This window comes from Sinocyclocheilus grahami, unplaced genomic scaffold, assembly GCF_001515645.1.
Source record: "Sinocyclocheilus grahami isolate Dianchi unplaced genomic scaffold, SAMN03320097.WGS_v1.1 scaffold1719.1, whole genome shotgun sequence".
Taxonomy (NCBI): domain Eukaryota; kingdom Metazoa; phylum Chordata; class Actinopteri; order Cypriniformes; family Cyprinidae; genus Sinocyclocheilus; species Sinocyclocheilus grahami.
The window spans coordinates 148,214-172,067 of record NW_015506898.1 but is presented as its reverse complement, the minus strand read 5'-3'; the positions used below and the strand labels follow the sequence as shown (position 1 = coordinate 172,067).

General features: G+C 37.2%; 1 protein-coding gene across 3 annotated transcripts in view; it reads left to right on the top strand.

The window, feature by feature from the left end:
- Positions 1–23,854, top strand: part of LOC107572222 (semaphorin-3F-like) — a 67,417-nt gene that overhangs the window by 27,961 nt on the left and 15,602 nt on the right. The window contains exons 3-7 of one of the 3 annotated variants that reach the window (XM_016258651.1): positions 9,232–9,392; positions 11,059–11,121; positions 13,617–13,736; positions 18,946–19,035; positions 21,094–21,187. In XM_016258651.1, the coding sequence (XP_016114137.1) occupies positions 9,232–9,392; positions 11,059–11,121; positions 13,617–13,736; positions 18,946–19,035; positions 21,094–21,187 (528 nt within the window). Of the gene's footprint in view, positions 1–9,231; positions 9,393–11,058; positions 11,122–13,616; positions 13,737–18,945; positions 19,036–21,093; positions 21,188–23,272; positions 23,596–23,854 lie in introns of those variants that run through there. The other 2 variants (XM_016258652.1, XM_016258653.1) reach the window with 2 other exon arrangements.

Here is a 23,854-nt window from a genome sequence, read left to right as displayed (position 1 = left end):
GCGCACCAAACCACAATGCTGTTTGTCTGCAGCTAATCACCTCCCTCTCAGATGAGTGCTTGCGTAAACTGAGAGGAAGAGTGACTGGGTGAAATAGATGAATGTGTTGACTCAATCCTAATCCCGCTTCCTTCCTGTCTGGCCTGGGAAATGGAACATATGCAGTCCAGATTGCACCCAAAGTGTCTACCAAATGTAACACCAATGTTGGCATGCATTGGCTCTTATAGGTCTTATAGAACGAATGGTGTGAAAAGTCACTTCTATATGTAATCTTTTCCATTTACAAAAGCAACGGTCATACAGACTCTTCAGGTCCCATAGGCTGGAGTGACAAGCACTGAGACCACACTATAGAGACCCCGCAGCAGGCGGTAAACTGAAGGATAGAGTTCCTTCACAATAGTTTGTCACTTTTGGTATTCCATTCCATCTGCCTCAGAGGAAATGGGGGAACAAATCCACAGCAACCTCTGCCGTGTTGTGACCCCTTGATCTTTGCTGTGATAGCCCAGCATTCTGACTCTCTCACCAGGGTGTACGATTGGACATTTCCCATCACCTCCAGGGACACCAGAGATCACCTTCCTGGATGTCTGTGACTGTAAATTAGCCGTCGGCATGTCACAGGATACAGGCAGGAACTCTCGCGGAAAACCTGCTAGTCTCAGGCTTTCAGTTTCAGTGTCGCTGACGAAGCTCTTCTCCTCCGTTCCCGTTTCCCGAGGCCATTTTAGATCGTGTTTATTTAAGGAGGGCATTGTTTTCATTTTAAGGATGATGTAGAAATTCTGCCTGTGGCGTCATTTCAGGAGACCGTTTTAGTACGGGACTATGGTGCAGACATCTGTTCTTCTCATAAGTGCAAAACTTCCCTAGACTCTCACATCACATTCAAAACTATATTAGTATGTCACATTGGACACCTGAATGGAAAAAGAATGTTGAATGAAATCAAACCCTTTCTTCACGTTTTTGTTTTGAGAGCTTATTGAGGCTCAACCCTTTCAGCGCGGTCTTCAAAACTCCTGTTTTTTTAATAATAACAAGCAGTGAAGTGGAACATTTGAACTACCTTCTGGTCCAGGCCAAGTCAAACATCTTCATACTGATACGATGAAAGTGTATATGGGTTTTGGCAGTGTGTAAACGAAATAGGGTGGCCTGTAGTCTCAGAAGACCAAAAAAGTCAATAGAACTACTATGTTCATTATGATTGGTTTCAGAGTAAGTCCATTTGCAGCCTGAATCTCAAATTGTCATCAGTTAGGAATATTATTTACTTAACTAATAGGCATCGATGTAAAACAACGGCTGAATTTGAAATAATGTATATTCTGTAAAAACAGTGTATGTCTTTGCTCTTTTGAATATACACTGCCGTTAAAAAGTTGTTTTTTTGGTCCCACTTTATATTAAGTGTCCCTAATACCTGTGTACTTGCATAGTAACTAAATGTATGTAACCACAGTGTAAGTACACATTGGTACATCGTATCTACAGCTGTAATATTTCTGTAACTACACACATGTATTAACCCTCAGGATGGTTTGTGGAAGTAAAAATGTGTAACAGGACATTGGTAACAGCACTTTTATACACTTCACTAAGTAATCGTGTAACAGGGATTATATAAACATTTTGTAACAACAATATGTATAAGGGTAATTGGAACCATTTGATCCAGGGGGTGGAGATGGGTAGGTTAAGGGATATGTAAAGTGGGAGGAGTTGGATCTCTAGTTGGAGTTGGTGCACCACTGTAATACCAGTGTACTTACATGGTACCATTTAGTGGGTTGTTACATATGTGTAGTTACACAAACATTACAGCTGTAGATACTATGTACCAATATGTACTTAATATGTACTTAAACATTAAAAAATATTAAAATACCCACAAAATATTAAACAGCACAACTGTTTTCAACATTTACAATAATAAGAAATATTTCTTGAGCAGCAAATCAGTATATTAGAATGATTTCTGAACAACCATGTGACACTGAAGACTGGAGTAATGATGGGTTTTAGAATTCAGCTTTGCCATCAAATATATAAATTATTAGGGCTGTGCAAAAAATCGAATGACAAGCTGACAAGCTACACAAAATCACATTCAAAATCGCAGGCGATTCATTGCCGATTTTAAACGCGATTTTGTGTAGTAAATGCCGCTCCATCTGAAAGCACGTACTGGAGATTTACTACTAATCAAAGGAGCGGCTTTACTGACGAGATGTGCATGAAAATTGCATTCAATTTTTTGCACAGCCCTAATAATTTATATATTTGATGGCAAAGCTGAATTCTAAAACCCATCACCCAGTCTTCAGTGTCACGTGGTCGTTCAGAAATCATTCTAATATACTGATTTGCTGCACAAGAAACATTTATTATTATTGTAAATGTTGAAAACAGTTGTGCCGTTTAATATTTTGTGGGTATTTTAAGATTTTTAATATACTTCATATATTTCTTTCAGGATTCTTTGATGAATAGAAAGTTCAAAAGAACAGCATTTAGCCTATTTAAAATAGAAATCTTTTGTAACAAATGTCTTTACTTTCACTTTTGATCAATTGAATGCATCTTTGCTGAATACAAGTATTAATTTCTTAAAAAAAAAAAAAAAAATCTTACTGACCCCCAAACTTTTGGACGGTAGAGTGTACTTTACCCTTTTCTATTTCATTTTGAGCTTGTAAACCTCATTGGGATTCCTTGCAGTAATGGCACTTTGTTTCTGCAATCCCTGCTTCCTGATTCTGCTCAGGTCGAGGCCAGCGACCCTGACCCCGGGGCTAATCCTGGATTAATCTGGAGCTCAAGCAGTCTTTGCTGATGCCTCACTGCTTCTAAGCCCTGGCGCTGTGGGCCTGATGTATTTACATTGGCGGGAATGAGTATTTCTCTATGATTGTGAAAGACAGGAGAGTCCTGCCAGAAACAGCTGTTCAGTTTCTTTCTGATTCACCCTTCTCAGACAATATCAAACTCCGTTCAAATTTCATATATTCAGTGATCCATTCAGTCTGTTTTGGGCAATATTGTCAATCATAAAGGTGATCTCTTTCTAGCATACACCTGATCCCCCGGATAGCCGAGGCTGCCCACCCTCCTGAGGTCAGGGTGCATGAGGGCAAAGCGTGTGAGAGACAGACGCTCCAGATTGATCGCTGTTGAGAGAACGCTTGTTAATAAAACATGTCTGTGGTGATAGAGAGCCATGTTTTCACAGATGTGTCTAATTCAAAGCAAGCTGTCTCTCTCGCTCACAATTCAGGCTTCTTAACAGATACCGTGCACTGAGAGAGACAACTATCTGTGGTTTATTGATATTCAGGCTGTTCCTGTAGGAAATGGATTTTCCATCAGATGTGCGGTTTAAACACTAGTAGTGCGTTCATTGATTTAACCTGTCATTCATTTCATCTTTAATATATAACAAGAAGAGGAAGAGGTTTACATTTGGGTTATTATGGTTATGTTTTTGATATTCTTGTTTACAAATGCTTCTAGGCTAGCCATGCAAGCTCGATTTCATGTGTTTTTGTGTTGCATTATGCATTTTATTCTCGCTGTTGCCACAAGGGCTGGTAGAGCAGGTATTAGACGGGTTCATAAACTATTTTCCATAGTCAGTTTTCTCTTTCGGGTCAAATACTGTGCAATTGTCAGAACAATAACACAAGTGCACTGCAGCATGCAGTAGGTTGGACTGCTGCCATCTGTGTGTGTGTGTGTGTTGCTCAGCCCACTTTGCCACATGCAGACAACAAGACAACACGAGGCAAGCTGTTCAACATGGATGGGCATCGCTGAGGGTCACATGACGATACAGTAAACAAACCTTAAAGGCCTTAAAGGGATAGTTTGACCAAAAATGACAATTCTGGCATCATTTACTTACTCGTATCATTCCAAACTTGTATGACTGACTTACATTCTTCTGTGGAATGCAAAAGAAGATATTTTGAAGAATGTTAAAAACCAAACAGTTACGGTTCCCATGAACAAAAATACAATGGAAGTCAATAGGAACCAAAGCGGTTTGGTTATTGGTACTGTTTGGCATTCATGTTACACAATTTAAGTAGACATACAGTATACTGTATATAGCAGGTGTTTGGAGGTTGTCAAGCTTTATTTTGGACAAAGCAAAGACATTATAAAAAAAATGAACGTGTTAAAACTCACAAATTTTAATGGCTGCTAAGCAAGACTCTTAAACACAGTTGTCTACTCAATGAGCCAGTCTCATTAAAACGATGACATTATTGCCAGACTTCTTGATTAATTTTTTACTAATGTAGCTGTTAGTTTTGGCTAACTTGCTGGTATTTTTTACACTTGCATAGGACAAGCTCACCCAAATACCACTTTAATTATTTTTATACAGACTTCAAGGTTTGTTATAGTTCAGTTAAGGCTATATCTTGTCCTGGAAGATGATGTTATCATTCTTTTGATGATGTGTATATAACTAGGTGAAAACTGTTATTTATATGTGAGTGCTTTCTGTGTGTCACCTGCTCCTCTTAAACTGTAATTATCACTTCATGTGTCTAGAGAATGTCACTTCTGCTTGTGCGTGCGAGCGAGTAAGCCAATACACAGTCATACGGCATACGCTGTGAAGAGCAATGATTTGGGTTCTGGCTTTGTCCGCGGACCGCCTGCATACATGGTGTCACGCTAATCCCAAACCACCCTCATGTCTCTCTTCCTTCTCTTGCTGTTCTCCTCTCCTTGGGGCCAGACTGAATTTCCTGCAGGAACTCGCTCCGCAGCGCTTGGCAGTGGTTCTTTAATTTAACTAAATTTGAAACTGGAGAAATCTGACACAAGATGGACAGTCAGTTCTTGCTGTATAAAGACAATATCAGTGCTAGCAATCTGGACTCACAAATAGTGTTGAATGATTGTTGTTTTTGTTAGAACAAATGTTTCCACTCTCAAGTAACATTTTTGATGTGCAGGAAAGTCAAAATGAAATCAAAATTGATCTTGTTTACTTGAGACACATTGATTGACATCTCCACTTTTTTTCTTTCTCTTGTTTTACTTAAGAATAGTTTATTTATTTATTTATACTTACCACAATCTTTGTTTACCATAATCTTTTTAATTCATTTTTTGAACCTTTTTGTAATTAATTAATTTATTATTATTATTGATTAAAGTTTGCATAACATAATCTTTATTTATTAAAAAATAAATCTAACCTATTTGCAATGTATTATTATATTATATTAGTAATAGTAGCAGTTCTTGTTGTTGTTGTTGTTGTTGTTGTAGTATTCATAATAATAATAATAATAATAGTTTTATTTTTACTTTTGCTATTTGTGCCTCCAAATACAGATATTATGCTGGAGTTAATGATGTTATGTATGTGTAAATATGCGTATATCTAAACATTTAAACTGCACAATTTATGTAGGATGAAAGAATGCACAAATACTCCTACAAAAAAAGTGTTACGAAATAATACATGAAGACATTTTGTGTAAAGTTTGTATTCGGAGATGAGTCCTTCTAGAAATGTCCTACATCAACAAAAAGGATGAGACCTTTCATAATATCTGCTCTCACAGCCGAAATCAAGCACTCTTGGCGGCACAAAGTGAACAGCTGACCGTTAGATAAAGAAATGAGTCATTTATGTGTTAATGTTATTCACCAGCTGTTTTGTCTTTCTAATACAGAAAAAACAGCTTGTAATCTTTGAGTATGTGAACTTTGGATGTCTCTCAGCAGTGGAAAGTGTGTTGGAAAAGCAGTTTTCTTCATGGAGAGTGAAGTTTAGACATTGTTAGAATAATATTGTATATAGTTTTTCACTTTTTGAATGTCAAGCACACTTTCTGAAAGCAGCTAATCCAGATAGTACAGTCAATCTTGGCAGCCCTCTATTCAATACAGTGACCACTGCATGGGGCCACAGACTGAACCATATTGGCGTTAAATGCAACTAATGCTACATCTTATGGGAAGCGACTTTATCCAGCAGCTTATGATTGTAATGCTATGGGAACATGTACCTTTGTGGGTTTTAGAGCAGAATTGGCCCAGCATGCATGCTCTGCAATTGTTTCTGGCCAGCAACGGGAAAAGCCAGTCAGGAAGAAAGAGGTCATTGCTGGAAATCTTGGTACCATCACGTATAGCAAGCATGGATTAGAGCTGATCTCACATACCCTCACCAAAACTCCCACCAGGTCACATTACCTACCTTATGGTTTACCAGAGCATATGGCGTGAAGGAAGCGAGAAGGTTTTCAGTTGATTGGAGAAACTCAGAGTGAACAAGATCATGTGAGAAGGTCGAAGAAGAGAAGGAGTTGAACATAGCAGCTGTATTTTGGAACGGATATCCCTCTGTCTCTTCCTGCTACACTGCTCATGCAAAGAGCAGAGTGGGCATGTGTCCATGAGAGTGGGAATTGTAGAAAAAAGGCTAAAAAGTGCAAGTACGGGTCAGGGTACTTACTCGTTAACAACACCAAGTTCTAGTTTTCCTCCAACAAGCCATTTCATGCTACAGAGGCGAAGTAGAGAGGGGACATTCTCAAGACAAAGTCTCTAGTGTGTGTGTAAAACAGACCCCCCAGTAGTCAGCTACTAAGACTGCACAAGGTAATGGTGTTCCTCAAGGGTTTATCTGGCTCTACTTGACTGGATTTTCACAGGTCTTTCACCTAAAGTTTGAAAATGGATCTATCAAAGAATGCTGTGGTTTTGGTAGACGATGGCCTTGTAGATCTAATTAAGACCAGTTATATGGTTATTCTTGCAATATTTCAGCCCCTCTACAGTTTTATTAGTCTATCCGTTTTCATCTTAATCCAAATCAGACACCATAGAAGGTAGTAGCTCAGTTCCAAAACCTAGGCTGCATCCAAAACCGAGGCCGAACTACTATATAGTAGGGAAGTATGCAATTTTGGCTGCAGCTGTAGTGTGTTGCCTATGCTCTGTGGAGAAAACAAAAATGTCATCCAAGATGCAGTTAGAGTTGAGGGAATTGTTGAATTTAGATATAAAAAAATATAGATATAAACACTATTTAATCTCATTACAGATGTAGTTTCTTAGCCAATATGCGTGTCAGGTGGCCCTCTGTCTTGCTAGAGAGAAAGAGACGGAATGAGAGACAGGTTGGGGCATTGAAAGTCAGGGGAGAGAAGAGGGAGATAAGGGTAACATTTAATTTTTGGCATGCACAGTCTCTGCTCCATATTTACTCTGGTTTCATCAGGTCCGACCATATGCCAAGACTTAGAGCTGAAGCGAGCTTTGTGCATTCAGAGACACAGTGCATACTTGAATTCCTACAATAGTAAACTTACATTTCCCCTCCCAGTAGAACATTCCAGACTTTAAACACTAGTGTTTTCTTTGAGAGCTTCAGGAACTGGGTTTGCTGCACGGCTCGGCAAAAATCATTGAATACGTGTGGTGAATATCCTGTCGAAGTGTTATATTTAGGTTATGTGGTGGACAGAATAGCTGTACTTTCTTGCTCCCTGATTTATTAGAGCTGCTTGTTTGGGTAAAGGATTGAACAGGCCCCTATCTTTCCCCTAAGTTATTAACATTTAATGATGCTCTATTTATGCAACAAACATGAATGATAACTCAAATTGTGTGGATATTTCAGGAGAAGTGTGCTATGACTTTGCTAGGCAACCACCAAGCAAAACTCTAGCAACCACTCCCATCCCAGCATCATGGTGCCAGTTTTAGAATGGGCGTGTACCAAATGTGCTGTGAGATTGAGCTCATGGTCTTGTGTGTAAAAGCTTCACCTGGGTCTTGAGTGGAAACACACACTGATGTGAGTGAGGTCTGACCCAGCAGATGGTCAGTCAAAAGGGCTGCTAAAACAAACGGATGTTTAGGAGATGCTGACAGGCGTGCTGAGAGGAGCTGGGACTACTATTTGGAGTCTACTTCTCTTTCTTTCACTCTTTCTCTTGGTTTCTTTTGCTTGGTCTTTTGATCTTGATTTCTTTGTTTTTCATTCTGTTTTTGCTAGTTCTTTGGCTCAGGCTTTTTCTTTCACTCTTTTTTTTTAAACTTTATTTCACTTTTGCTCTTGTATCTTTTTCATTTGCTCTTGCTTTCTATTTCTTTCTTTGTTTCATTCTCTTAGACTCTTCTGCTCTACCTTTCTTTTTCTTGTTATTTCTTTTCCTCTGTGTGTTCATGTCCATCCACACACATTCTACATGATGGATTCATTGTTGTGCCTTGAGCTGAAACACAAATAATCTCACAGACGGAGACTCACACACACTGTTGTGACTGCTGTCAATCAGAGCCCTGACCTCAAAACACAACCCTCGCTCATGGATCTATGAAATCAAACTATACAAACAGAGCAATGGTAATGTGATTAATCACAGTGTATTGTGCTAGTGAATTTAGGGCCTATGTCAGACAGATAAACCGGTAATTCATCGTTGGATTTGTTTTGATAAATTACTAAGATTAGAATTTATTTTTAATCTTTATCTCTACGGCGTGATTCCTGACTTTTTGATTGGCAGATGTTATGAAGAGACGTGTGTGTGTGTGTGTGTGTGTGTTCCTTGTCCTCTGTGACCTGTGTGCAACACCAGGTTAACTGCCGTCTGTTGACTAATGTTTTACGCCGTCCATAAATGTTCATATCCTAAAATTATAATGTTTATACAAAACTGTTAATATAGTATCTTTTTATATCATTTTCTACATATTTTTCAACTCCAAAAAGAAAGCCCAGCACATACATTTTTTTTAATTTATTGATAACTTCCTTTTGCTTTGGAAACACAGTGAAGTTATTTTTTTCCTCTCTCTCTCTCTCTCTCTCTCTCTCTCTCTCTCTCAGATCTCACTATGCTTGTGTGTCTCTAAGTTAAGATTGGAAATATCTGAAGACATGATTACCGATTCGATTGCCATGTTTTGTGCCTGCAATAACAAACCCTCTATTACCTCATAAGGTGAAATGGATAGAGTATTCTTTATTGTGAACTGTGGCCAAAACTATTATGTTATTGTCAAGTTGCCATGTTTTTATCAGATGTATTTAAGCAATTATGGAAATGGAATGATACTGGGAGTGGAAACGCTCTTTCTCTCTGTGTAAATCTTTCTAAAACAAACAATGTCGTAGCAATAAATGGCTTCTCTGTTTTTGCGGATTGATCAGAATTTTCTCTCGCTCTCTTTCTGCAGATCTGAGGTCTACAGGTACATCCCATCACTTCTCTTTCCTGTTGAACACATCAGACTATCGCATCCTGCGCATGGATGAGGATCACGACCGCATGTATGTGGGCAGCAAAGACTACATCCTGTCTCTGGACCTCCATGACATCAACCGAGAACCTCTCATAGTAAGAACCAACACAAACCACTCCATCTGCCTCCCACTAACATAGATAGATAGGTGGATCGATTTATTTATTATTTTTTATTATTTTGTTTTTATTTGTTTATTTTTGTTTCATTTATGAATATATTTTATTATTTATTTATTCAGTTATGTATTTTAATTGTATTTTAAGTTGCATACTTTTATTTTACAGCTTTTGCTTTTATTTATTTGCTTTATTATTTTGTTTTTAATTTTTACTGTTTATTTTATTTAATTTATTTGGTGTTTTTAATGTATTATTTTATAGGGTTGTAAAAAATATTGATATCTTGATATTAATCGATTATCATTTTTACGGAACGATATCGATTCTTAAATCCCAAGAATCGATTAGTCTAGCCTGTTTTCAGTTAATGGACGGAACGTTGAAGGGCATTTCCCATCCAATATATCGCAATAAGCATTGTGCTTTGGTCATTTTTATATGAAACAAAGTCTCAGATTTCAAATTCTGTCCATTGTATTGCAGTATTCAAACAATAAATGCCATTTTGGCACGGTTTAATGTGGAGTGACAGATCGCTGTAGCGCCTCAGTTCAACAGACGCAGCAGCGCGAGGCACACTTGAACTGATCATCTCCTCCACATTAATACCAGTTTCAGCACAAAATAAACATGACTAAACATCCGAAGGTAAGTTAAAAGAAAGAGTACAACTTTACAAACCTATCCTGTCTCATGTAATCGCTCAATCAGTGTTTCAGCCGTGCAAAGACATCAATATAACGGTTTAAAAACAATGTCATGTAACGTCACATTTATCTCAGAAAAACATATTTGGTGACCATAAACTTATTAGTCAGATAGAAAAATAAACTCTAGAGAGGGGCATTTTGCTAAATATATTCACCATATAACACATTAATTATCAATTTTACTGTTCTTCAATGTTTAATTGATGCTTGAATAAATCCATCATGTTTTTATGACAGCCACCATTATGTTTATATTTAAAAAAAACTAAGTGAAGTAGAAATATTATTATGTAATTGTAACTTTTTTATTTTAAAAACTTCATTAAGTGTAATTTTAACAAATCAGTCAATTTTAACCTTCAATATTATAGTAATGTAGTAGCAACTGACTCTTTTACAGCATTAGTTGAGAGATTTTTTTTCCTTGAGAAAATTTGGCATGTACTGTACCTGATATACAGTATATCCAAAATAATCGATATCGAATCGGTAATCGAATCGAATCGCAAGCTTGTGAATGAGAATCGAATTGAAATTTGTGTCAAAACCCAGCCCTATTATTTTATATTTTTATTTAAATTGTTTTATTTATTATTTACAGTTTTATTAATTAATTTATTTAAAGAATGATATTCACATTCCTGGACAAACACAAGCCATAAACTAAATCACAGCAGGCTCCAAGGGTCATTTCTCTATCACTGTTACTTTTACTGATTTGCTCACAGCAATTCAGGAAACTGACTATTAAATTCTATAAAACTAAAGGTTGGATATGTGTGGAACTTTGGGGCCTTATAAAAATTCAGGGTGAACGTTCAGCTCATTACAGTGAAAGGTTGTTGAGTTAAAGTGGATCGTTTCTAAGATAGTGTGTCATTGTTGTGACAAATGGGATTGACCATTCTCTCTTATACTCTCTCTTTCAGATACACTGGCCTGTTTCCCCACATAGGAAAACGGAGTGTGTTTTAAGTGGCAAAGACACAAACGTGAGTGCCGTCTTTCAATTTCTTTGCTTCCACTCCGCTCACATCTACTCTAATCTGGAAGGCCGCGAAAAACACAGAATAGCACTCTTGGAAAACCGCTCAGCCCTTCAAATTAGTGTTCTAATTTCTCCAAGAATTATTCCAGACAGTGTCACAACAACATACACAACCAGGGGAACTTTGGGGCCTTATAAAAATTCAGGGTGAACGTTCAGCTCATTACAGTGAAAGGTTGTTGAGTTAAAGTGGATCGTTTCTAAGATAGTGTGTAATTGTTGTGACAAATGGGATTGACCATTCTCTCTTATACTCTCTCTTTCAGATACACTGGCCTGTTTCCCCACATAGGAAAACGGAGTGTGTTTTAAGTGGCAAAGACACAAACGTGAGTGCCGTCTTTCAATTTCTTTGCTTCCACTCCGCTCACATCTACTCTAATCTGGAAGGCCGCGAAAAACACAGAATAGCACTCTTGGAAAACCGCTCAGCCCTTCAAATTAGTGTTCTAATTTCTCCAAGAATTATTCCAGACAGTGTCACAACAACATACACAACCAGTTTTTCAGTTTACAGTTGGTCCACATTTGCTCACAAGATATCTTTGTTTAGACATCTTAATTCATCTCGATAACTCCAGCCAGCTCTCACTTATGAAACACTATGGCTATGTGACATCTGTTTGTGGTTTGGATTTTAAGCTGTAAATGTAATTTACAAATACACAGCATATACAAAATCGTTTGGTCAGGGTCTATAGCCCTCAAGCTCCACAAAAAATATTTGCTGATATAAATGAAGTGAGATATTCAAGTTTAGGAGTAGTGCTGAGGTCAAATATATGTGCTACAAACCTCAGCCTTCCAGGTCAGACACCACACACAAAAACATATGCACTCATAGATATTCAGAGAGGGAAAACAGATGCTAGATCCAGCATGCAATGAACTCGAACCGGTCAAATTCCTAGATTTGCGGACATATGGAATTGGACATGCGGTTTAGTGGTCTGGTAAAGAAACCGTGTGCATCACCTGATCATCTGCACATCTGCAGGGTGCATTTCATGGTTTTAGTGTCAGTTTGGTTGTGGGATGTGATGGGTTTTAACCACAGCTCAGGAATTATTAATAATGTTGAATGCATTTGCTGTGAAATTAATCGACATGTAGCTCTTTAGGGGAACATTTCTGATTTCTGATTTGAATCTTTTGAACTCTTGAATGTAAGGTTGCTGAAATACATGCCAGTACAGAGTTTAAAAACCTAGGAAATAATTGGATGCTTCTTTCCTGTGATTTCCTATTAAAAGAGGAAGTTATGGTTTTTTTAAACGGGCAATAGTCTTTCAGTGACATCACAGCTAGATGAAGCCATGATTAGCTGCATATTGATACTCTGTGAATGCATGTTGTTGAGTTTTGAAACACAACATTTTGGGGTCAGTAAGATTTTATTTTTTTTCCACCAAGACATTGATAGTTTTATTCAGCAAGGATGCATTAAATTTGTCAAAAGTAACAGTAAATACATTCATAATATTACAGACGATTTCTATTTCAAATAAATGCAAACTTTTTCTATTCTTTAAATCTTGGGGTAAAAATGTTTCACGGTTTGCACATAAAGTTAATATGGAACAGCACAACGGTTTTCAACACTGATTACAAAAAGAAATGCTTCATATTAGAAATGTTTCAAATCGGCATATTAGAATGATTTCTGAAGGATCATGTGACACTGAAGACTGGCGTAATGATGCTGAAAATTCAGCTTTGAATCACAGGAACAAATTACATTTAAAAATTATATTCAAATAGAAAATAGTTATTTTAAATAGTAATAGTATTGTACAATATTACTGTTTTTACTGTACTTTTAATCAAATAAATGCAGCCTTGGTGGGCATAACAGACTTACAAAAAAATGTTTTAAAAATCCCTGAATTTTGAAAGGCTGTGTACATCAAAGCAAAATTAATAGGGCAACTGCATCATTATGAGTATTATTATAAACTATCATATTGCAAAGTCTTCTACAGCCATTTTTTCTTTGTGGTCAAATACAGTGAAAGTGGAGCAATAAAGTTTGAGATTATTTAAAATGCTGACATGTTTATAACTAGCTACCCGTATACCTGATTGCATTGGCCAAACATTAGCATCTGTGTTTGCATACTAGCAGAGTATGTTTCTGGCATTGTTACAGTTCTTGTATTCGGACAAATAGTCTCTAAATACTGCCATCAAAAGTTTTGGTCTGTTTTCCCAGAACTGAAGGACTAATTTTCACATGTTTATATCTGCCTAAAGTTTTTTTTTCTTATCATTTAGCAGTAGCATGTAGCATATAATGCTAACATAACCCAAAAGCTAACAGACATGAACTAAAAGCCACAATTTCACTGTTTTTTTTTTTATGTCTGGTCTAATGGCTCTTTTGTTCAGTCTGTCACAGACATGTGTGAAAATAATTACCGTGATTGTTTCCTCTCTCAGGGCGAGTGCGGTAATTTCATTCGTCTGATTGAGCCATGGAACAGGACACACTTGTACGTGTGCGGGACGGGCGCCTACAACCCAGTGTGCACTTATGTCAACAGAGGACGCAAGCCTATGGTAACTACCTTTTCTGAGAGTGGGGTGACAGGGTACACCTGGATACCTGTGAGGCACAGGTGTTCTTACTGTTTTTATAGCTATTCCTTTTCCAGATTTCTCAACAAATCTATCCATTACCAACTCTCACAGTTCATCAAGTGAGATTTCTCACTCACCGTCCCCCTGTGTCACCTCCTCCCCCATTAAAAACCCTCCAGGTGTTGGCTGGCGTTCACCCTCACAGCTGCCTTCCCCAGTGCGCTATAACTCTCTCTCCTGTTTAGTCTTACTCTTTAACTGAGGAGCTTGAGTTTCTTCACTCAAGCTAGGCATCACTCTGTGGACCCTCTTTGCCTTATTAGGACCCTTGCTTGTGCAGCTAGCACTTTTGCCGCTCTAAATACAATGCTTGTTCTCTAATGACGGTCCAGGGACTTTTAAAGTGGAATTAATAGAAGTCAGAAGTTGGGAATCCATTTATATTATTTTCTTAACACACGCACACACCTATGATAATAATACAGTTACTCTAATTGGTTATGCATTTCTTAATGGGATAGTTCACCCAAAAATGAAAAACATTTTCGGAACTTGGAACAAAATAAATGTTAATTGAAAAAGCTTGTATTATTTCAGGTAGTTGCTAAGGCAACATTTTCAAAATGTAGAAAAAAATTATAAAACTTTAATTAATTTCATAAAGACAAAATGTAAAGCTTCAGTGAGTCTTCGTGCTGTTGTGTAAAAAAAAAAGTTGATCATTTAGATGGTTCTTTTCAGTGAACCAGTTCTCAGTTCAGTTCTCAAACAAGAGTGAACAGATTTGTTCATCGAAATTCAACTCACTGACTCAATGATTCAGTTGCAGCAATCAAGCTCTAAATGAAGAGGAAGATTATTGTGGACGATGATTAAAGATTTGACCCTTTTGTCAGTGTTTTTTTTTTAAATATTTAAATACTTAAAATAATTTATATACTTATAATACAAAATTTGTAATAATAATATAATGGTGATTTATTGAATTTTATCTTGTATATAAAAAAATGTATATACCTATAATGGTATTATTATATTATATTATATTAATGGGGGGGGGGGCTGCATTAAATGTTATTCAAAAAGTCACACAGGTTTGGAATAACATGAGGGTGAATAAATAATGACAGAATTATTCCTATAGTTAGTTTTAAGCCTGAGATCTGTATTATGTAAGGTGTTATGCTATGGGAGCTCCCATTATAGCATCTCAGTATGGTACTGGTGGTCTGTAGCCCCCTGTAATACTAAATTGCCTCAACATTTCCCAGGAATGTTTAACTGGCACACGTCCTTTTAATGCCCTCCGCGTTTGAATGTTGGTATAAGAGCTGAGAGGTGATATCATACCCCTTCACACCCTGCTCTTTCTAGACAGGAAACCTGGGTCACAGACTGCGTCCACAAAGCCCTCCAGTCAGGCAAACATCTTCACGTCTGTCCCAATGAGCCCGACACACATCACGTCTAACACATACAGACGCACATTAATCCAAAGGCATCCAGATGTGGCCAACTGCAGCAGGTCTTTGGTGTGCTAGCCCAGTCTTTGCATTCAGACTGTACCCAAGACAGTATGTTGAAAGAAACACATGTGGCTACAGCAGACGCACTAACTCAGTGTTGATTTTTGGGGTTTTCCGATAGCCAGCTGTGCAACAAATCATGATCAAAACATCCAACAGCAGCACGCTATGATAAGCATCTGCGCGAACCCGACACCACAGTCCCAGACCAGTTTTGCTTTACGCTTCAAGATATCTGTAGTGCCTAATATCTTTCACACACAAACTCTCTTCCGAAACCTAGTAAGCAAGTTTGATGTCCATGCTGAAAAAGAGTGCACAGTAAACCAGGTGGTTAGCAGTGTTGTGCAAATTACTTCCAAACTGTAATACATTATAGCTTACTTGTTACTGTTATTTAAAAGTAATTCCTTACCTTACAATATTACTGTCTCAGAATTGTAATGTGTTGCATGACTCCTGTATTCCTTTTGAGTAGGGCTGCACGATAACTCGCATGCGATATTTAATGCGCATCTTGTCAGTAAAGCCGGTTCTGTAATCAGCGGTAAATCTCCATCAAAACCACGTTCATATTCGAGCGATTTTTTGCGCAGCTCGTCAGTGAACAACGGCTCTGTGTAGTTAATGCTGCTCAATGTGAAAGCACGCACATGATGGAGATTTACCGCTGATTACAGAAACGGCGTTGCGATGCGCATTAAATATCACATGCGATTTATCGTGCAGCCCTACTTTTGAGTTACTTTCACCAAAATAACTACAGAAGTAGAACTTAACATTCTAAAATGACAAAATGTACTGCAGAGCATTTTGCATCCAGTAGAGGGTGATATGGTGTATCGTAATGACTGTGCGCTATCCAGGCTACTAACAATATAGTCAAGTCACCTTTATTTATATAGCGCTTTTAACAATACAGATTGTGTCAAAGCAACTGAACAGCATTAATTAGGAAAATAGTGTCAATAATGCAAAGTGACAATAGTAAACACTAATTTTTCAGTTAAAGACAGTTCATCATTGAATTCAGTGATGTCAACATCCAGCTCAGTTTAAATAATATCTTTGCAATTATGTCAACGATATCGCCGGAAATGAAGTGTCCCCAACTAAGCAAGCCAGAGGCGACAGCGGCAAGGAACCAAAACTCCATCGGTGACAGAATGGAGAAAAAACCTTGGGAGAAACCAGGCTCAGTCGGGGGGCCAGTTCTCCTCTGACCAGACGAACCAGCAGTACGGAAAAATCTATTTAAGACGTAATAAAATAGACGATGAACAATATTAACATCAATTATTATATGATGTAATCAAACTTTTAGCAAAATGTGGTAGTTCTGTATGTTGTTTCATGGTTTGCATCATCTGAGGTCCTCTGAGGGGTTGCATCATCTCTTCTCAGGTGTTCTGGATCCAGACTGAAGCTTGTGTAAATCCTAGTTACATCCCGTGGCAAAAGACAGAGAAACAAATACAAACATAATTAGCGTAGCTGCTGTTCCAACCAAGCAAAATTGATTTGTTTAACCCAAACTAAAGAATAATAATGTGCATTTGATTAGATATAACTGCAGTAAAAGATTATGAGATGCATTATTTGAATGCTTGGCCAAAGAGATGTGTCTTTAATCTAGATTTAAACAGAGAGAGTGTGTCTGAACCCCGAACGTTATCAGGAAGGCTATTCCAGAGTTTGGGAGCCAAATGCGAAAAAGCTCTACCTCCTTTAGTGGACTTTGCTATCCTAGGTACTACCAAAAGTCCAGAATTTTGCGACCTTAGGGAGCGTGATGGATTGTAGCGTGGTAGAAGACTAGTTAGGTACGCAGGAGCTAACCCATTAAGGGCCTTATAGGCAAGTAATAATATTTTGTAACTGATACGGAACTTAATAGGTAGCCAGTGCAGAGACTGTAAAATTGGCGTAATATGATCATATTTTCTTGACCTGGTAAGGACTCTAGCCGCTGCATTTTGGACTACCTGTAGCTTGTTTATTGAAGATGCAGGACAACCACCTTATAGCTTATAATTGGCAAAGTCAAGGCTCAAGACAATGCAAGAAAGGATGACAGCCGGAATCACAAACGATCCAAGTTAAAAGTATGGTAGAGGTAAAGTGATTATCTGGCAATATCTGTGAATAGCTTGGGTCTATTCATATTAGACACAACAGGACTATATGTAAACTCTAATGCCATGACAAGATTCGCATACGTCCATCTCGCGAATGTACAGTCTTCTGCCATCTTCACCCATTAGATGCTTTTCCATTGGTCAGTGCGAGCCGGGGCTTACAGCGAGCCGGGCGGGGCTAATAGCCTCGGACCTCAAGCACAGAGGCCGAAATCATGCCGCGTTTCCACTGTTGGGCCAGTAGCCTCGCAGCACTCCTGTAAAACCCGCCCTAAACACACCTTCACTGGGCTACGTCACACAATACAAAGTTCCACCAGCGAGAGGGAGATGAATGAAATAAATCGCTAAACAAATATATCAGAAGCTGTCGTTTAGTCTTTATTTACAAACTTGGACACCACACGCGGCTATTGACTGACAACAGGAAATAGAACTTATTTGTGGCATTTTTGATTCGTTAATGTCTCGCGGTTTTGCTGTTTTTTCTTTTTCTTTGAACAATTACATTTTGGGCTAAAAGTGTGTTGTAACACAAGCATTAATGAACATGTACCATGTAAAATATTACTGAAAATTGATTAGTAATGCCTTACAATACTGCGTTACAGCAAAAAGTAATCCGTTACTGTAAAGCATTACTTTTGTAACGCGTTACTCCCAACACTGGTGGTTAGTTAGTCTGTTTTGATGGTTTTACAGTCTACTTCCCCTGCTACCAAGGCAACTTCCTAACCGAAGCGGCAATGAACGATCACAATGCAGAAAGCGGGGCATAAAATTATATAGCACACAAAAATACTTAATGTTTATTGATTATGTTCATGATTTATTCATGGACTATTATTACGGACTATTTTGCACTACTAAAATAATTATATTTAAAAAGAAAAGTAAATAGATAAAGTAAATGTAAATAGATAGAATGGAAGAATACAAAGAAACATATCTTAGCAATTGTGATATTAATAAAATAATAATAATTATAAATGAATACAAATAATGATAAAATAAAAAAAAATAAAAAGAATATCTAATAAAAAAAAATGGTAAAAGTACAAAAAATGGCATGAATTGATTGCACACATGTGAAATGAGGTGTGTGTGTTATTTAAAAAATATTACACTTATATAATATAAAATGTATTTATTTTTAACTTTTTTTATCATCATACATTGTGCTGTGCAACTGTGCAATCCATTCTGGGATTGCCTTTACTGTAACGGATACTTGCAGTGATGCCTTATTTAATTTTTTTATTTATTTCATTTATTATTGTTAATATTATGCATTTATTTTTATTTTTGGCAAAATCACAGCTTATTACATTTTGGAACAGAGCTGATTTTTCACTTGCAAAAGCATTCATAGATACACATACATGTAATGAATATTGTTTCTCTGAGTGTTAAAGGTCACCTCAGTGCTTAGCTGAACGTATGTCCTCTTTTTCTTTTTGAAACGGGCAACCATGCTTGGTAAGTGAGTAACATCTTAAGTCGTGTGACTATGTTCTGTTTTAGACTGCCATGCATCTCCAGATGCCCCAGACCAGAGGAAGATCTAGTCGTGCAGCTGAACCTGAAACAGTGTTTGATGAGACAGGACTACAGGTGGGACGCAGATCTGGATGTCTGCCGCGAGCCTGATGACTCTCCTTCAGTCTAAAGATGCATTAACCTGCATGCTTTTCATTCCTCTGTCTTTCTTGTTCTGCCTCATCTGTGTCTGATGTCTGGAGGTTTTTTTGTTAACTCTTTGTTTTGTGTTTCTAACCTGTTTTCTTTTAAAGCTTTGTTTTGTGTCTCATGTCTTGTTTTTTGTGCATTAAAGTCTTTGCTTTCTTTTAACTGTAGAATATGTCTTCATGGTTAATCTCTGTCGGCTGATTGAAGTTTTGTTCTTCTGTAGTGTCTTAGCTTGTTGAGTGTTTCTCTCTTTGTAGTTCAACCTGCAAACCTAACTTCTGAAGTTAATTGTTAATTTGCACGATATTTTTCAATGGAATATTACATAATCTGAAAGTGTTTTTTTTCTGGTATTATTGCAATTTCTTTATAAATAACTAACTTTCAATACATAACCTTCTCTGTTTTAGTTTGATCACTGCCCTCAAAGGAGTGAATGCTAAACACGCACACAGACATTCAGACAGTTGATACAGAGCAAACACAAGGCGGCTCTACCATACACAAAGAAGCAGAGGAATAATAGACCTACACAGCTAAACATTACTCAAATACTTCAGCCGGCCTACTTTTCACATCACAGGAAGAAGTGCTTAACCTTTTTGTGACCTGAGCTCACTCCTAGTACAATCTTTATGGGGATACTTTAATGTAAAGACTCAAACCTTAAACTACACTTTTGTTGACTAAACCATTGCTCCTAAAGCACTAACAATAATAATGATAATAATAATAACATAGTGGCATAAATTGATGGCAAACACGTAAATGAAATGAGGCATTTAAAACTTTTTTTAATGATTATTCAAGTAATTCTCACAAAATTTAGCAATTTTTGTATATAATTATAATAATTATTAATATAGTATATAATAATTTCCATTCAATGCCCCATATCACATCTGTCAAACAGAAGAAAATATGGTATCTATAGCAAATTTGTAATTTCTCATTTAAAGCAACCCTGCAGGATCTGTTTATTTCTGTTGGATTTAATAATGGGTGAAATGAAAATCTGTTAATGCTGGACAACTCTGAATATTTTGACAGCCGTTCCGCTCTCCTTTAAATTAATGTTGATCTATAAGATTAGAAATGTCTTGCACTCCTCTGTCTCCTGTGACTGTAGAGGAAAATCTCAGGTTAGAAAGCTATGGATCTGGCTCATGGCGAGTCTTCAGGGCATGTCAGCACATGCTCGTGGCAGTTCCTAAATCGCACATTCAAATACCTGTCAATCAGTGTTTCTACATGATGCCTGAGGGATTCTGGGACGGGTTTGTGTCAGTAAGCCATTTCGCCACGCTCACAATGCAGGATTAGACGGGTGTTAGCAGGAGCATGGAGGCTATGTACAAGCAGAGAAGTTTGGATAGTGAAACTTTTTATCTACACATTGTATTCTGGGATCTATCTTTGAGATTCGTGAATAGGGGTTATGCGCAACAGACTTCCGTATTCTGTTAATCGGGTTTCGTCGCTTCCGGTTCAAGCGTTTTGCGTATGCTTAGTTAAATATGAAGCCGTTTTACTCGAGATGCCTTCAAAGTAGATACCAAAGATTATCATAACCAATGTCGATCACATATGCGGACTGATATCTAAAAGTTTTTTTTATTTTTATTCTTTTCACATTTAGATATAAACGTCAACAATAAAAACAGCTAGCTAGTTTAACTGATTATCTTAAAAGTCCATAGATATAGCTATTATTTAATACGGCCGTTAACATGTTCTCTGACAAGCGGAAGCAATGAGACCTGTTTTCCGGGTTTGGTCAAGTAATGTTCGACATATACCCTATTTTGCGCTATTGCTTTTCTCTTACCAGCTGTGCATCATAGTCTTTGTCATCACATGCCTAACGCTGTTGACTAAATCCATGTCATGTTTTATAGGGATTTGAGGACCTATGCAAAGCATTTCTGTAGAATTGATCGTAAGACAGAGAGATCTAATCTTTGCTTTCAATTTTCCTTTCAGGAATATATCTTCCATCTGGAGCCCGGCAAGGAGGATTCTGGGAAGGGAAAGTGCCCATATGATCCAAAACTGAACAGTGTCTCAGCTTTGATTAGTAAGTCCCTTCAGCAATTCCATTCAAAACTGTGGAAACATATTTCCACTTCGATGAAGAGTTGGATGTTGAATGTATCACATGGTGCATTCTTTTGTGCTTGTCCTACTAAAAAAAAAAAAAGAAAGGCACTGCTTATGCTTGTGAGCATTCACTTTCGTTACTATTCAAAGTCGCTTTAGAAGACTTATTGCACAGCTATTGCCCAAAAAAGTGACAGGCTTTTCCTGCAAGCATGAAGCAACTTGGTATTTTCTCTTGAGATGGTCATTTCTTTACTTAGTGACAGTTAAATTGAATTAAATAGAGAAATCACTGCATTATTGTTTGTGTTTTACTGGAAAAGTCCAAACCATGATTTCTGAGTAACTCTTAATGGAGAATTCAGATGGCAGTGTTGTGTTTTAACAAGTCCTCTAATGATGCTTCTCACTGTGAGTCTTCATGCACTAGCAAACTCAACGGTTTATTGATCATTTGTAATGGGTCGTGTCAGAATAGTGCTTGAGGGGAAAAGCTTTTCACATTTAGATAGGCTAACTATAGTCCATATTCACAGGATAATGTTGAGGAAGAGATGGCCTTGCTAATTTATTAGGCTCATTGTAGCTATATTAGGTCTGAAACAAAAGGAGTTTCAATAGGAATAGGGCTGCATCGAAATAAAACCAAAATTGTGATACTGCTTAATGTGATTATCAAATCACAAAGGCTGCGGTTTAATTAAATAAATATATATTCTGTGTGTTTCAGAGTGAAGCGATTATAATGTTGAGGAAGAGATGGCCTTGCTAATTTATTAGGCTCATTGTAGCTATATTAGGTCTGAAACAAAAGGAGTTTCAATAGGAATAGGGCTGCATCGAAATAAAACCAAAATTGTGATACTGCTTAATGTGATTATCAAATCACAAAGGCTGCGGTTTAATTAAATAAATATATATTCTGTGTGTTTCAGAGTGAAGCGATATCTTACATGTGAGCAAGTAGTGTTTTTAGTGTCTCAGACTGACTCGATTAAACTCCATCCATGAAAACTCTGGGATTTTGGCTCACTTGTATAGTTAACCCTCATCCGTCCCTCCCGAACCTATAACAAAAGTGTCCCTCGCGGGTCAAAATGACCCCAAGGCCAAAAATGACACTAATTTTATTTTTGGTCCAGAAAGCTTATATTGGAACATTTAATAAAAAAAATTATGTAGGTTTTTCTATTATTTTGGGGTGATTTTTTTTAATCATATTTACCTTTTTATTCTGGATATTTTTAAGAAAACATAAGCAAATAAGCAGTTTTTGTACATTATTTCACCAAACAAAACAACAAAGAAAGACCTGTCATCAGTCCTGTTTCATCAAAAACCAACAGATGGCCTTGGAATTGAGTCACTGAGTGTCTCTGATGCCATCTGGTGGGGAAAAATTACATAAAATGGCATTTTATGGTTACAGCCACTAGAGGGGCCTATAGATTTTTAAATGAGCAAAACAAATGAAACATGATAAATTAGATAATCTTAAAGCTTCAATTTGGTTGTTTATGGATTAAAATATATATTGAAACATTACAAAATCCAAATTTTGTAAAAAAAATAAATAATAATAATTCTAACTAAATTATAACCTAAATGTATGCATGTTCATACAATTTCATAAATATGAAATAAATATATAATATATTTTTTACAAGCAGAGAAGTTTGGATAGTGAAACTTTTTATCTACACATTGTATTCTGGGATCTATCTTTGAGATTCGTGAATAGGGGTTATGCGCAACAGACTTCCGTATTCTGTTAATCGGGTTTCGTCGCTTCCGGTTCAAGCGTTTTGCGTATGCTTAGTTAAATATGAAGCCGTTTTACTCGAGATGCCTTCAAAGTAGATACCAAAGATTATCATAACCAATGTCGATCACATATGCGGACTGATATCTAAAAGTTTTTTTTATTTTTATTCTTTTCACATTTAGATATAAACGTCAACAATAAAAACAGCTAGCTAGTTTAACTGATTATCTTAAAAGTCCATAGATATCGCTATTATTTAATATGGCCGTTAACATGTTCTCTGACAAGCGGAAGCAATGAGACCTGTTTTCCGGGTTTGGTCAAGTAATGTTCGACATATACCCTATTTTGCGCTATTGCTTTTCTCTTACCAGCTGTGCATCATAGTCTTTGTCATCACATGCCTAACGCTGTTGACTAAATCCATGTCATGTTTTATAGGGATTTGAGGACCTATGCAAAGCATTTCTGTAGAATTGATCGTAAGACAGAGAGATCTAATCTTTGCTTTCAATTTTCCTTTCAGGAATATATCTTCCATCTGGAGCCCGGCAAGGAGGATTCTGGGAAGGGAAAGTGCCCATATGATCCAAAACTGGACAGTGTCTCAGCTTTGATTAGTAAGTCCCTTCAGCAATTCCATTCAAAACTGTGGAAACATATTTCCACTTCGATGAAGAGTTGGATGTTGAATGTATCACATGGTGCATTCTTTTGTGCTTGTCCTACTAAAAAAAAAAAAAGAAAGGCACTGCTTATGCTTGTGAGCATTCACTTTCGTTACTATTCAAAGTCGCTTTAGAAGACTTATTGCACAGCTATTGCCCAAAAAAGTGACAGGCTTTTCCTGCAAGCATGAAGCAACTTGGTATTTTCTCT